Raw genomic sequence first — 16,582 nt, 5'->3', positions numbered from 1 at the left:
TGCAGCTTGAAAGGAAGAAAACAAACTTCTAATGTTTTTAATGCGTATATGAAATTCAGTGGGGCAGGCGGAGGGCTGCATTCAGCTGTGGAAATGCATGGTAAGCAAATTTGATTCTTGTGAATCTAAAATGTTAGACAGAAAAAACTTCTCTACTCTGTGAGGTTTAGCATCTGTGAGCCTGTGAATTAAAGAGAGATTAACACAAGAGAGATTAACAAGAGAAAAGGGTTTATTTGTATACATATGAAAACCAACAAAAGAAGCAGTTCTTTAAATGGTTTAAGTTAGAGGTTTATAGACTTAGCAGGAACAAGGGAGGGAGGAGAAAGGGTTTCCTTAGGAAAGACATGTGGATTTTTAGGAGAGCAAATGGGATAAGACGTTTGTAATAATGTTTGTTTATGCAGGTGCAGTAGTCTTTCTGCCTTCAGAGCCACAGAGGGGATTTATGGCAGCCTCATTTCCCAGAAGCTGCTGTTTTTAGTCAGATAAGGGAAGCTCTGAGAAGGTTTCTTTCCACATCTGCTGAATCTCAAACTTAAATCTTAAAACTGCTAAATCTTCAGTTTAAAAAAATCTTTGTATCAACTCCAGGTCCCAACAATGGTGGTATGATATAGAAATACTGCCTTGCCGCCTAAGGAAGTGACTTGTGAACTGTTCTCTCTTGCTGCCAGCACCTGGCAGAGTCCTGTTAGCTGGCCAGCTCTAGTCCTCTTCATCCTCAGCGTCAGCAGAACTATGGTTACTTGAAGACATCTGGAATCCTATTTGTCATTTTAGCATGAATTACATTGTTATCCTGACATGCCTGCATGTTCAGTTGCTCAGCGGTGTGTGACTCTTTGAGACTATTCTGACATTTGCTATTGCTATAATTTGAAAGGCTTTATAAATCCTATCAAATACTATTCAAGTCAGGATATTGCTAAAACTAAGCCTTGAAAAATACAGCTATAAGTCAAAAACTACAGAATGAAAGTTATATCTGATAAATGGTATTTATAAGGCCATCAACCAAATTAATACCATGCTATTAAGGCTTCCCAGGCAGCACTAGTGGCAAAGAACCCTCCTGCCGATGCAGGAGACATGAGACGTGGGTTTGATCCCTGGGTCAGAAAGATCGCCTAGAGGAGAGCATGGGAACCCACTCCAATATCCTTGACTGGAGAATCCCATGGACAGGGGAGCTTGGCGGGCTACAGTCCATAGGGTTGCAAAAAGTTGGACATGACGGAAGTGACTTAGCACACATTAAGAGATAGCCCTGTGGGAAAATTTTAAATAGTGCTTAAAAATTAAAAGGAGCATTAAAGTAAAAATGTGCTGCAATAGGTACAGATTTTTGTACTCTAGGAATGAACTCCTCATACACTATTCCTTTGGGAAATGAGCTTGACCTATGAAAGAACTACAGAAGCTTGTTCCTTGAGTTTTTAAAATATGGACAAAAACTAAGACATCATTTAGTTCATGAGTAAAGCATCAAACTGTGATTCAATGACAAGTGTTTATGTAGAAGAGCTAGAAATTGAACAAACATCTAAAACTGTAGGGCAATTAATCCTGCAAAATCATGGCAACTGTGAAGTAATTCATCTTTAAAATTATGACAAGATTAGAGATGATAAGTATGTGAACTCTGCTTGCACATGGCAATAGATCTGTGAAATAATGTTGACTGAAAACAATTAGAATTCAAAATAGTACAGTTATTTCAACCATCGACAAAATACAAGCTTGCCTACTGGCAAAGACGAGGACTTAATTTAAACCTATGTAAATAGTGCTGACATTTACGAGGTCCTTATTTTCTCTAGAGTTGTGTTAATGATAAAAATCAGTTGGAGTGGTAGACAGTTTTGGGAGGGGAAGGGAGGAAGGACAAACTGATGGAGCACAGGGGATTTTTAGGGGAATGAAGCTATTCTGCATGATATTGTAACAGTGGATGTGTATTATTATATATTTGTCAAAATCCGTAGGCTACACAACACAAAGAGAGAACCCTAATTTAAACAGTGGACTTTACTTAATAATAATGTATCAGTACTGGCTCATCAATTGTAACAATTGTACCACATTAATAAAAGATATTGGGTTTCCCTGGTGACTCAGACAGTAAACAATCTGCCTGCAATGCAGGAGACCTGGGTTCGATCCCTGGGTCAGGGAGATCCCCTGGAGAAGGGAATGGCTACCCATGCCAGTATTCTTGCCTGGAGAATTCTATAGACAGAGGAGCCTGGCAGGCTACAGTGCTTGGGGTTGCAAAAGAGTTGGACATGACTGAGCTTAGCAGGAGAAATTGGGGGGTGGGGAGTAGCTGTGAGGAAGTATATGGGAACTCTGCACTTTGATCAATTTATCTGAAAATGCAAAACTGACCCCCAGTTAATAAAGTATGTTCATTAAAGAAAAGAGGTAAATTGGCAGATAAAGAGATGGCTGAGCCTTAGGGAAATCTTGAATCATCAAGGCTAAAACATGCTTCCAGTTCTTTGTTTACTTTGCCTAAAGGTGCATTGTTTATTTTGCAAGGGCATAAGGATTAAGAACGAAATGAGAGCAATAGAATGTCTTGCTCCCGTTGCCAAAAGAAGCTTTCTCATTTGGGTGACTGTTACGAACATTGAATCAATCTATTCAGAGGAACAAATTTTACCCTTTATAGGATAAGTTCCAAATCTTCTTCAACTGATTTGGTAAGAAAACTCTGTATCTTTGCAATTCTCACTACAGGAGTCACCGTATCAGAAAATATATTTGAAGGTGTTTAACAAAGTGCTTTTCTGTTAGAATCTTGTTGATCAGTGATCTCACTTCATCAGAAGACAGCTTTTGCTCAGGGGAGAACCAGTTCTGTAACCCTTTCTCTGCAGTGGAAACTCCATAATGCTGGAGAATTCACACTCATTCTCACAATCAGACCTCAGTCTCCTCCAGCTCTGGAGCCACTTACGCACTCCCCGCTCTGGCCACTCGCCACCTTCTCTGCCTTGAATCCTGGGCATAAACTCAGGTCTATGAAACAAACAAAACCCCAGGCCTTTATTGTAACTCAGCTTGCTTTCTGACCTCCAGCCTTACTATGCTGAGAAGGTGGAAAAACAGCCTCCCATCTTTCTGGGGTTCCAGGAACCTCTGAATGCCAAGACGCTGAGTGGTGGGGATGGGGTGAGGTGGGGAGGATCCTCTGGACCTTGGCCCATGCAGGTTACTGCTTAGACATGTCATCTCTCTCTACAAGCTCCTTACAGGTCTTCCCGCTTTCCGCTGGTTTCCCTTGTGACTGGCGTGTGGGAGTCTTTGGCAGGGCTACCTCTGATCCTGTCTGTCTCGACACAGCTGTCTTCTCTCTGGGACTGTTTGCCTGAGTAGTGACCGTGCTGCAAAGTCGTGACTGTAACACACAGTAGTGCTGTGAGTGAAGTCACTTCAGTCGTGACCAACTCTTTGCGACCCTGTAGATTGTAGCCCACCAGGCTCCTCTATCCATGGGATTCTCCGGGCATCTCCTCCAGGGGATCTTCCTGACTCAGGGATGGAAGCCAGCGCGTCTCCTGCAGGCAGATTCTTTACCACTAGCGCCACCTGGGAAGCCTGCTGCAAAGGCAGGCACAGACCTTTTCTGCTCCTGGAATCCACCACCTCTCATTTTTTCCTCTTGACTCCCACCTGTTAAAAACACCTTCCAGTCTGGAGATGAACGGATTCTCTTTCTTTAATTTTTTCTGTAATGTCCCCCACCCCCAGGATTCCCTAAACAATTAAGTTTTTGGAACAAGAAGCAAAAATACTTTCAAACTATGTGTTTTCTCCCATGAGAAACCCTTCCTCAAGGCAATGAGGCCAGAGCCCGCTGTGATGGAAGGAAGGGAAAGGAGCCCTACAGAGACGAAAAGGAAGAAATCCGTATTTGAAAATATTATTTGGCCACATATTTTATCTGCATGGAGGCTCATCTCTGTTAATGTATTTTAGGCTGTCTGATAGCGTGACTGGTTTTCCTATGTCCTCCCCAGCGCCTGTGGAGTGAGAAGGTGTGCTCCTGACGACCTCTGGTGGTTCTTCCTTTGAGCTTGCCCAACTTTGAAGCAAGCTCTGAATTGCTTCTGTGGGGCAGTGATGGTCACATCCCGGCCACTAAACCCTAAGATTTCCCTTCCTAGTCATGGCCAACAATTACATTTTTGCAGACACTGAATTACCTTTGCAGACACTGAATACCTCTGAACACAGCTCACCAGATCAGGTGGATTTTTAAAACTGTTTTTCATCAAATGGAAAGGCTTGAGTCCAAATCATTAAGAGGATGGTGATTGTAACAACCATATTACTATGGCGGGGGGAGGGAAGGGGTGGAAACCTTACTACATTGCGTTTCCTACCCCTAAATGCCACAGTGCTTCCCCAGCAACCTCACATCGAATACTTCTCTAAGCTGAGGCACCAGAGGCCTGTCTTAAAATGTAAATGTGCTCTTTGGTGATGCTCTTAGATGACATCTGCCTGATACTTGGCAGAGGGCAAACCCTGAAGGAATGAGACACTAGACAAGTAAGTTTTGATGGAAGCAAGTGAGAGGGAGGAAGGAACGGGCCACAGCAACGGCCACCGCACCCGCCCCCACCATGGGAGACTAGGGCAAGAAATGGAAGGGGAAAGGGTCTCAGAAACCAGCCCAAAGGTTTGTAACTTTGTCCAGCATTGGTAGGCCCTGCATCTGCGGAAAGGGTGCTGTGTGAACACATCTGCTTTCTTTTCTGTGAGTTGTCTGATGACAGCTTTAGTCGTTTTCTGATCAACTCCTTAGGGAGCCTGCCGCTGTGTGTGAAAGTGAAAGTCACTGACTCTGCGATCCCACGGACTGTAGCCCACCAGGCTCCTCTGTCCATGTAATTCTCCAGGCAAGAATACTGGAGTGGGTTGCCATTCCCTTCTCCAGGGGATCTTCCTGACCCAGGAATCGAACCCAGGTCTCCTGCACTGCAGGCAGATTCTTTACCATCTGAGTCACTAGGGAAGCCCCTGCCGCTGTGCATATTGAGTGGTATTTAGCTTCCCAGGGTTTTGGCTGTGTGGGCTAGAGTCCCAGGGCCCTGGGTGGCTCCCCCTGGGAGGTACCGTGATGATAGAGAAAGGGGAATAAGCGCTTCTCTGCTCCAATCACTTCTCCTCTCCTGCTTCCACCACCTAGGGCTGATGGAATTCTCCATGCTCCCTACCCCTCGAAACCCTGAAACTTGTCAAGGCCATTAGCTTTTTTTTCAACTATATCAATCTAAGAATTTTTTATTGAGATGTAACTGACATCTAGAGTTATATTAGTTTCAGTTGTACAACATAATGATTGGCTATTTGCATGAAAGGTGGAGGCTGGGTGCTGAGCAGCCTGTCTAGTGAGAGTGGTCCAGGCCTCATCCATCCCTAACCCCCATGCCCAGCCCCATGTCTGCCACCTGGGGGCCATCCCCTCCATGTTTACTGTATTGAAATGAGCTGCATTTAGTCTGTGTTTGGGGAATTTGGGTGTACCTCACCAAGCTTTTTAATATCCGCTAATAAGTCACAGATTCTAAAAAAGATAAATTAATTTTACTGAGTGACTCAGACAATTCTAACTCCTTGTCTTTGCTTTTCTAATTGTTCTCCATGCTCCTCAAGCATCAGGGAGTGCAGTGGACAAAGGAGCAGAATGTGAAGGAAAAGACCCCTTATAATCTTCAGACAAGACAGTTATGTGCTTTTATGGAATAAATATTTTATACCAGGACTGGACAACAAAGCGGACTCCTGATGAGAAAAGATAAAAGGAATGACCGCGTTGGCCAGGGCAGGAATACCAAAGGCTCTTTTTCGCTTTCCTCCGGCCAGCTGCTCAGCTCCTGGAAGCAAAACAACCCTTCTGTCTGGGATCTGAGTTAGACCTGACCCTGCCGTGGCTTTTCTCCCTGATTGGGTAAGGCAAGTTCCCTGCTTAATATCCTTGTTTAGATGCAGTTAAATTCATAAACAAGAACTCTTAGGTTGCTGCTATTTTGAAACTTTCTGGGCTTTTGAAGATGATCTGTGACAGGGACTTCCCTGGTGGTCCAGTGGTTAAAACTTTGCACTCCCACTGTGGGGTGCTGGGGTTCAATCCCTGGTCAGGGAACTAGATCCCGCATGCGGCAACTAAAGATTCTGCATGCCGCAACTTAGACCTGGGAAAGCCAAATTTCAAAAAAAGCAGATGGTCTATGACTGATTTATTAATTACCAAACCTCTGTTCTTGTTTCATTAACTCAATCCTCGTAGCTCCCAATTATTGGTGCAAACGGAGTAATTTAGTTGAGATGCAATTGAATTATTTAAACTTGCAATAGATTTTAAATGGTTGCTGTTTGACCTTGTGGTATATATGTGGCAAACTGTTTTCTTAACGTGATTAACATTAAAAAGGAGGTTTGAAATCAAGACTGTCTTGGGAATGTATTATATGGTCCCTTTATTTATATTGCATATTACTTGGATAATGAAGTTATTTGCCTAACCTTATTGTGTTTAGACAGATATTATAACTACTTGTATTCTGTAACCTCATACCAATTTGAAGATACTACAAACAGTTGTGGGTAAGAGGAGGAAGGGAAGAGATAAACTGGTTGAGGTGCTTTGAATGAGTGTTTTGGAAATATGGGTACTAGTGATCTAAAATTAGTTATTTATATTTTATTTTTATTACATAGCATATATTAATATGTATATCTATTTACATGTATTAAATTTAATGTATTATATTAATATACAGTACATTAATATATTATGAACACATGCCTAATTTATTAATAAATATATTACTTTACATTTAATATATTAATATATAATATAACATATAATGTATGTTATATTAAGGGCTTCCCAGGTGGCTCAGTGGTAAGGAATCCATGTGCCAATATGGGAAGCACAGGTTTGATCCCTGGGTTGGGAAGATACCCTGGAGTAGGAAATGGCAACCCACTCCGGTATTTTTGCCTGGAGAATCCCACGGACAGAGGAGCCTGGCGGGCTTCAGTCCATGGGGTCACAAAGAGTCGGATGTGGCTGAAGCGACTGAGCACTTCAGAGGCAAGAGTGCTTGGCTGCCAGGGCCTTAGTCTAGTTGATCGCTTTTCCTTGTTTTGCCTTTGCAGAAAGTCATCGTATGAGTTATCTACTGTTGTGTAATAAACTACCCTGCAACTCAGTGCCTTCAAATAATAAGCGCTTGTTATCTCAGTTTCTATGGGTCTGGAATCTGGGTGCAGCTTAGGTGGGTGCCTAGCTCCAGGCTGGCTGTTGACTGGAAACCTCCCTCAGTTCTTGGCGTGTGGGGCCTCTCCATAGGGCAGCAGAATCCCTCAGAGTAAGAGTGAGCAAAACAGAGCAAGCAGCAGTCTTTCTGTCACCCAATCTTGGAAGTGACATCCCATCACTTTTGTCGTGGGGTCTAACCCAGGCAGGGGTAGGGGATTCCACAAGAGCATGAATCTCCGGCGTTGGGATTTGGAGCCATCTCAGATGCTGCCTGCCCCAGCGAAAGAGAAAAAAATGGCTTTATTTATCAAAATTAGTGTCACATAGATATGATACCAAATACACAAGTAATCAAAGAAAAATAGGTCAATTGGACTTCATCTAAAAACTTTTATGCATCAGAGGACACTATTGAGAAAGTGAAAAGACAATCCATAGGGTGGGAGAAAATATTTCTAAAACCATGTATGGAATAAAGATCCAACAGCCAAAATATATTAAAAGCTCTTACAGCTCAACAATTAAAAAACAAAAACAAATAACCCATTTTAAAAATAGGCAAAGGATTTAGACAGACATTTCCCTAGAGAAGGTATTCAAATGACCAATAAGTTTATGAAAAATGCTCAGCAAGTTACTCACCAGGAAAATGCAAATCAAAATCACAATGAGTACCACTTCATAGGCACTATATGTCATTTTAAATGGAGAACAATAAATGTTGCCAACAATATGGAAAAACTGGAATCCTCACCTGCTGACGTATAAAATGGTGCAGCTACTGTGGACACAGTTTGGCAGTTCCTCCAAAAGGTAAATACAGATTTACCATGTGACTCAGTCATGCCACGTCTAGCTGCGTATTCACCCATGAGAAACAAAAATATACATTCACACACACGCAAAAAAAAACTTGTACATGAATGATCGAAGCAGCAATTTCCATATTAATTGGAAATAATGCGCATGTCCATCAACTGATGAATGTATACCCATGGAATGTTATTCAGTCATAGAAAGGAGTGAAGCTCTGATACATACAACAACATGAATGAGCCCTGACAACATTACACTAACTGAAAAAGCTGGACACCAAGGCCATGTACTGTATGATTCCATTTATGTGAAATGTCCAGAATAGGTAAATCTATAAAGAGAAAAAACAGATTAAATGGTTGCCAGGGGCTTGAAGGAAGGGGGAATAGGGGCTGTCCGTTAATAGATACAGAGTCTACAGTGATGAAAATGTTCTGATATTATATAATAGTGCTGGTCACACAACTCTGTGAGTATATTAAAATCCCATGAATTAAATACTTTAAAATGGTGGCTGTTGATATATGGCAGAAACCAACTCAATTTTATAAAGCATTACCTTCCAATTAAAAATAAATTTTTTTAAAAATGGTGAATTTTATGTTATGTGAATTTTATCTCAATAAAAATTCTTTTTTAAAATTACTATGACCAACGGTAACAAGTATTTACTGAATGTTTGGTAGCCTGCTAAGTTCCCTGCTGGGTTCTGGAACTTAGGTCAGTGGTTTTCAACCTTGGCAGCACATTGAAATCATGTGGGAGATTTTAAAAATCTCGATGCTCAGGCCACAGCCCAGACCAATTAAACCAGAGTCTCTAGGGTAGAATCCAGACCTCAGTGGTTTTTAGGACACCATATGAAATCCAACATGCAGCCAAGGTTGAGAACCACCAGCCTAGAGCATCAAACATGCATGCATGTTCTGTCGCCAAGTCGTATCCGACTCTTTGTGACCCCGTGGACTGTAGCCAGTCAGGCTCCTCTGTCCATGGGATCTCCTAGGCAAGATTACTGGAGTAGGTTGCCACGTCCTCCTCCAGGGGATCTTCCCCACCCAGGGATCAAACCCATGTCTCCAGTGTCTCCTGCATTGGAAGGCAGACTCTTCACCACTGAGCTACTTAAGAAGCCCAGAGCATTGTGACTTCTTAGCAAGTTGGGTTCCTTCAAGAAGTGACCACTCTCATGCCCTATCTTCTTTCCATTAACATTAATCAGCAAAGATAGCTGCTTGTCCTCAAGGACAGACTCCTCCTCCAAGTCAAGAAGGTCCCTTAGTTTCTCCTAATTCACCATTGTTTTCCTTTCTGTGGGTGACTCAGAATGTTCAGTAATTTAAAGAGGGATATTTGATGCTTTGAAGTTTTTTCTTAGTTTGGATTAGCTTGCTATGACTCAACTGTGGGCAGAGAATCGTTTGTTCCCTTTGGAACAAAAGTTGAATTCTGTCCAAATGGGTTGGCACTTTTGCCCTGAAAAACCTGAATTTTATAGTTTGTGAAGTTCTGAGCAAAAAGCTAAGATGAAAGGAGCTAGAAATGTGGGGACTTTCATGGGCCTATGTGCTCTGTTTTGTATTTCTTATCTAACTGTAATAGTTTATTTAACCATCTTCATCTTGGCTTCCCAGAACCTTAGCTTTTAGTGTCCTAAACCCGCCGTTGCCAGCAGTTCACCAAGCTGCTTTTGTATGACATTCATTCTGTTTGGCAAACCTATGTGGACTGTGTCCCAAACCACAAGTTCAGTTCAGTTCAGTTCAGTCGCTCAGTCATGTCCAACTCTTCGCGACCCCAAGAACCGCAGCACGCCAGGCCTCCCTGTCCATCACCAACTCCCAGAGTCCACCCAAACCCATGTCCATTGAGTCAGTGATGCCATCCAACCATCTTATCCTCTGTTGTCTACTTCTTCTCCTGCCCTCAATCTTTCCCAGCATCAGGGTCTTCTCAAATGAGTCAGCTCTTCACATCAGGTGGCCAAAGTATTGGAGTTTCAGCTTCAACATCAGTCCCTCCAATGAACACCCAGGACTGATCTCCTTTAGGATGGACTAGTTGGATCTCCTTGCAGTCCAAGGGACTCAAGAGTCTTCTCCAACACCACAGTTCAAAAGCATCAATTCTTCGGCGCTCAGCTTTCTTCACAGTCCAACTCTCACATACATACATGACCACTGGAAAAACCATAGCCTTGACCAGATGGACCTTTGTTGACAAAGTAATGTTTCTGCTTTTTAATATGCTGTCTAGGTTGGTCATAGGTCCTGTTTAAATCCACCAATCAAGGTACTAGAAGCTGAAGCCAATTTGTGAAAAAGATGGAAATGGGCAAAAAAAAAAAAAAAAAAGGAAGTTAGAAGATTTCAAAGAGACATGAAGAAAGGATCAGCAACAGCTACATTTGGCTACAGAAGGGCAATGAGGTTTTAGCTACTAACCCACCTGGTGGTAGGTGATGGGGGTAAATATAGTCAGACCTCTGAACGCCAGGGTTCCACATCCACAGAATCAGCAAACCATGGATCAAAAGATATTTGAGAAAAAATTCCAGAGTTCCAAAAAGCAAAACTTGAATTTGCCATTTGTAAGCAGCTATTTACATATCATTTATATTGTATTTGCAACAATCTATACAGTATAGGAGGAGAAGGGGACGACAGAGGATGAGATGGCTGGATGGCATCACCGACTCAATGGACGTGAGTTTGAGTAAACTCCGGGAGTTGGTGATGGACAGGGAGGCCTGGCGTGCTGTGGTTCATGGGGTTGCAAAGAGTCGGACACAACTGAGCGACTGAACTGAACTGATACAGTATTTATGGGGCTTCCCAGGTGGCATTAGAGGTAAAGAACTTTCCCACCAATGGGTCAGAAAATAGATTTAACTATCTTTAGTTAAACAGAAGATATGTTTTAACTTTAGTGGATACTATCAAACAATTTTTCAGAGGTGGCTGTATCATTTGACACATTCACTAACATTGAGAACTCCAGTGGGTGTTTTTGAGATGAAAAGAAAATCAGTAAATACCTTAACCTGAGCCAAGTTCCTGGTTGCATAAATTTGCCATGACCTCTGGGATATGAACTGGCCATGCTTTGCAGTTGAGTGATGAAAGAAAAATAATATGCAGAGGCCATGGAGGGCACCTGTGACTGTCCCACCCCAACCAATGCAGCAGGAAGAAAATCCTGCAGCTATTTTGGGGTGGTTTCCTAGCAGGGACTTAGCTAGTTATTAATAAAAGGGAAAGGGATTTGACAGAATGGGAGATGCTAAAGTTGTTTCCAGTTTGTGTGATGAAAATGGGTGATTTTTAAAAAAAAAAAACAGGCTAAGTAGCAATGTCCCTCGAACTTTACTGGGAGGAAAGCTAATTAAAAATTCATAATCTGCAATTTTAAAGAGTTACCCCCAGGGATTTCCCTGGTGGCCCAGTGGTTAAGACTTGGTACTCCCAATGCAGGGGGCATGGGTTCACTCCCTGGTCAGGGAACTAGATCCCACATGCTGCAACTAAGGAGTTCGCATGCTGCAACGAAAATTGAAGATCCTATGTGCCACAACTAAGACCCAGCGCAGCCAAATAAATAAATAAATATTTTTCTAAAAAGATACCCCAGGTGATATCACTGGTGTTTCAAATACTACTCCAAAACATTGGTTAGAGGTTCAGCAATACTTGCATGTAATGTGTGCTGGGGGTAATAGCAAGAATATTTCTGACTCATTTTACATCAGAGCACCTTGTTGACACTGATCTTTTTGATCCTTAAATGCTTTGTTGAGTATTCTTTTTAAATACATAAAAATTGGGGGAAAGCTTCTGCCTTTCATTTTGCCCCCGGGTGTCATCTTCTTCGCAATGCAGAGTTTACATGTGAGAGTCAGCTTCTTTCCTCCCTTCCTCGTTGCTAAGGAGGACAATCAACATAGGTGACTCCAGTCCTCTTTTAAAAGGATTTACTGTTAGTTTCAGTGTAGAGCTGTGAGGAGATATCAAAAATTACTGATACATCACTGCAAAGTTAAAGCTATTTTGGCACATAGTAGGTATTTGACGCTTCCCTGGTGGCTCAGATGGTAAAGAACCTGCCTATAATGCAGGAGACCTAGGTTTGATTCCTGGGTTGGGAAGATCCCCTGGAGGAGGGCATGGTGACCTGCTTCAGTATTCTTGCCTGGAGAATTGCATGGACAGAGGAGCCTGGCAGGCTACAGTCGGTGGGGTCACAAAGAGTTGGATACAACTGATTGACTAACACTCACTCAGGTACTTGACACATGTTGAGACAGTTACATTTATCTCATTAAAAAAAAAATGTTGACGAATTTGATGGAGGAGCAGAAATAGAATGGGGTATTGGGGGCAGAGTAACAGCAGAAAAAAAAGTCAGCCACTTGTCATCTCTGCTTCCTTGGGGTAAAAAGCTGCTGTTGAAGGAATTCCTTTATGTGGCCATGATTGAACCAGGGAGGGTCAGAGAGTTGGTTATTTCAAAGAACAAAGGAAGAGGCCAAAGAATGAAATATTTCCCAGCATAATGAAAAAAAAATGCTCTAAGTGCCTGTTGTGTGATAGGCACTATACTAAAGCAAGGAATCAGTTCAGTTCAGTCGCTCAGTCGTGTCCGACTCTTTGCGACCCCATGATCCACAGCACGCCAGGCCTCCCTGTCCATCACCAACTGCCAGAGTCTACCCAAAGCAAGGGATACCTGGTGGAATAGAGGGAGGAAATTTCTATTCTCAAGAGGTTTTCATTCTAATGTGGAACTGTGTTAGTCAGGGTGGGATGACTTCACTAACAAAAACACACAAACAAACAGCTAATTCTCAGTGGCTTAGCACACATGCAAAAAAAACCAGATTCTTCAAGCATGAAGACAGGTGTTCTGCTCCATGTGGTCTTTCTGGGTCCAAGGCTCCTTCACATTCTTTTATGTCTACAGAACCCTCTCCATTCAGCCAGCAGATCCGAAAGAGAGTTTAGGAGCCTGCATGGGTAGTTGTCATGATAAGGCCAAGCCTGGAAGTGGCAAACATCACTTCACCCAAGCCACATTGACCAGACTGAGTCGCGTGGCCACACCTGACTGCAGGGGAGGTTGGGAAACATAACTGAGCGCATGGAAAACAAAGGAGAGTTTAGTGAACACACACAGTCTCCACAGCAGGGGTCGACAGTGATGTATGATCTGGTGTGGCAAGTGCTATACTGTGGGGAGGTAAAGAGTGCTTTTGATAATACACGGGAAAGACACCTAACCCAGACTGGGCATTGAGAGGGTAACAGGCAGGAAGGCCGGGGGTCTCCAAACGGAGGAAATAGGCTGCAAGTGCCAGACATTTTTATCTCTCTTAAGCAGCAGGAGGAAACAAACTGGCCATATTTTTTTCCGTTATCTATACAAATTTAAAAGGAGGTTTCTCTTAAAATACTGTGTTGCCATGACACCTGGTTTCACCTGAAGCTAACTATTCTCAAAACCTTGAGTTAACCAATACATTTTTCTTATGGAAATGTTTGTCTTAAGCTATGTTAATGTGCTATGCATTTACCCCAGACTCTGTAAGTTCCTCCAAATGGCTCAGAACCTACTTGACAGACCAGTATGTTATACTCAGATATTGTTCCCCTAATCTATGCAAATGATACTATTTGTTTGGTAATTTGCCCTTCTACAAGATTCAAGTCAATCGTTTTATGGCCTGGGATGAATTATCTGGTGCCAAGATTATCACAAAATGCAATTTATGGATGAGGGGCCTGGTGCCATCCTGAGTTTTAAGACATTCCTTTCTTTTTGTTAACAGACTGCTAGTGGCTATGTAACATCCAGCTGAAGACTTGCAGGGGGGTACTCTTTCTGCCCCCTTCTGACACCTGTGTCAGAAGCTTTCTCTATCTCCTTTATACTTTAATAAAATTTTATTACACAAAAGCTCTGAGCGATCCAGCCTCGTCTCTGGCCCCAGATTGAATTCATCTCCTCCAGAGGCCAAGAATCCCGGGGTCTTATTGTTCAGCAACAACCTTTCGGTATGGGCAGAGAATATCCTAAAGGAACTGATGTCTCAGCTGGGGAAGAAAAAAGTTCATTTCTCTCTAGAACATGGTAACTTCTCCCCTAATAAGATACTACTCCCTTGCATGAACAATTTGTTTAAATCCAAAGAACGATTTTTTTCCTAAAGTAACTATTAGTAATAATTTCTTTCTTGGGTTGCTCTTTTTCTCTGCTTAAAGAAGAAATGGTGTGGGAATTCCCTGGTGGTCCAGTAGTTAGGACCTGGCATTTTCACTGCCAGGGCTCTGAGTTCAATCCCTGATAGAGGAACTAAGATCCCACAAGCCACTTGATTTGACCAAAAAAAAAGAAGAAAGGAAAGAAATGACTTGGACTTCTCTGGTGGCACAGTGAATAAGAATCTGCATGTCAGTGCAGGGGACATGGGTTCAATCCCCGGTCCGGGAAGATTCCACATGCCACAGAGCAACAAGACCCATGTGCCACAAGTACGGAGCCTGTACTCTAGAGCCTGTGAGCCTCAGCTACTGAGCTTGTGTGCGGCAGCTACTGACGATCGAGCACCGGGAGCCTATGCTGCACAACAGGAGGAGTCTCTGCAATGAGAAGCCCGAGCGCAGCGGGGGAGAGCAGCCCCAGCTTGCTGCAACTAGAGAAAGCCCATCCAAAGCAACGAAGATCCAGCACAGCCAAGAAATAAGTTAATTAATTAAAAAAAAATAAATGGCTTAATGTGGCACATGCTGTTTGCTGACTGCTCAAAATCCATTCCTGCCTCGTTTTTTTTAAAAACTAATTTTATTTATTTATTTTTGGCTGTGCTGGGTCTTCACTGGTGCACCTGCTTTTCTCTAGTTGCGGCTAGCGGAGCCTACTCTGTGAATAGTTGCTGTGCATGGGTTTCTCATTGCAGAGGCTCCTCTTCTTACAGAGCACAGGCTCTGGGGTGCAGGCTCAGTAGTTGCGGTATATGGGCTCAGTGGTTGTGGAGAGTGGGCTTAGCTGCTCTGAGGCGTGTGGGATCTTCCCAGACCAGGGATTGAACCCATGTCCCCTCATTGGCAGGCGGATTCTTTACCACTAAGCCACTAGATGAGCCCCTTTCTTCCTCTTTGATAAGAAAATACAAATTTTCTTCAGCCACCTAACAACGTGTTCTAGGAAAATGAATTCTAGGAAACAGACTGTAATTAGTCTAAGGCAACCTTGTCAGTCCAATTCACCTTTCATTTATTTGGCAAATGGTAAATGAGCTCCTGCTATGCACCAGTCTGCTCTAAGTGTTGATTATCTTTGCTAGTTATAAGCGTGGAGTGGGCATGTGGTGCAAATTCCAGACAATGAGGGGCGAGGGGAAGACTGCTGGGGGCTTCTGGGGAAGGCTTTTTCTCTCTAGGAGAGTAAAATGAGAGATACTTGAAGAGAAAGCCAAGGCTTTCCCTTCCTGTGTCTGGATGGTGTCATGTGAGAGGTGATGCTTGGAACTGAAATAGTAATCTTGCAACCATGAGGAGAAAGAGGTGAGAAACTAAGAGAGGAGGACACAGCGCTCTGGCCTAGTTAGGTGGTCGAATTAGCCAAACCTAGAGTCACCTACTTTTTTTTCTTCCTTTTTTTTTTTGGACTGGGAAAATAACTGTTCTGTTTGGAGAAGTGGGCAGGGGGTCCAGTGTCAGAACTTCTGGACCTGCTTCTTGGTGCCAGCAGCCTTGGTGACCTTGTGCGTGTGGAAGGGCACCGTCTTGCTCGGGGGCCAGCAGTCGCCCTCTGTGAAAGCGTCCCCGATCTGGTCGCCCCTAAAACAGGGGGAAAGGCGCACAGACATGTTCCTGTGACCCTTCTCAAAGCAGTTATGCTTTCCGATGTAGTGGAGGTAGTCTGGGAGGATGAGAGAGTGGTCCTCTCCATCTTCATTTTGGTTACTAGACAGAATCTGCCCTCGGATGGAGACATTACCAGTAAAAGGGCATTTCTTGTCGATGTAGTTGCCCTCGATGGCCTCCTTGGGTGTCTTGAAGCCCAGACCTATGTTCTTGTGGTATCGTGGGAGCTTCTCCTTGCCAGTTTCTCTAAGCAGGACCCTCTTCTTATTTTGAAAGATGGTTGGTTGCTTTTGGCACGCATGGTCAGTCTGAATGTCTGCCATCTTCCCTGTTCCCTGAAAAAAAGAAGGCCTACTTTTCTTCTATGAGAAAATAGAAAGCCTGATAAGACACTTTCAGTTGGATATTCACTCACTTGGAGCCTAAAGCATCCTAACAAAATACGCATGATTTTGTTGGCGTTGTTTGCTTTGTATTAGAAAGAGTGAATATTTTAATAAATGGATGAAGACTCATATTTTTCATTTTCTTCTCCACTGTGTTGTTTGGTCTTAGAGGAATTTATATCCCAGACATCTTTATGGATGAAAGTCGTTTTCCTTGATCTGTCTCTTCCTTC

The 16,582-nt window shown here is 43.0% G+C and overlaps 1 protein-coding gene across 1 annotated transcript; it reads right to left on the bottom strand.

Moving 5' to 3' along the window:
* Nucleotides 1–15,812: 15,812 nt before the first annotated feature.
* On the bottom strand, nucleotides 15,813–16,286 carry LOC133058557 (small ribosomal subunit protein uS17-like). Its single transcript, XM_061145272.1, has one exon. It carries the CDS (start codon nucleotides 16,284–16,286, stop codon nucleotides 15,813–15,815), a length of 474 nt encoding a protein of 157 aa, XP_061001255.1.
* Between the last annotated feature and the right edge of the window lie 296 nt (nucleotides 16,287–16,582).

The sequence above is a fragment of the Dama dama genome, chromosome 6, assembly GCF_033118175.1.
Source record: "Dama dama isolate Ldn47 chromosome 6, ASM3311817v1, whole genome shotgun sequence".
NCBI classification, from domain to species: Eukaryota; Metazoa; Chordata; class Mammalia; order Artiodactyla; family Cervidae; genus Dama; species Dama dama.
The sequence above is the reverse complement of the archived record's forward strand: the minus strand, read 5'-3'. Positions and strand labels throughout refer to the sequence as shown.

What these genes read in the sequence shown, in the direction of transcription:
- LOC133058557 (XM_061145272.1), bottom strand. Translation starts at nt 16,286, where the DNA reads ATGGCAGACATTCAGACTGACCATGCGTGCCAAAAGCAACCAACCATC.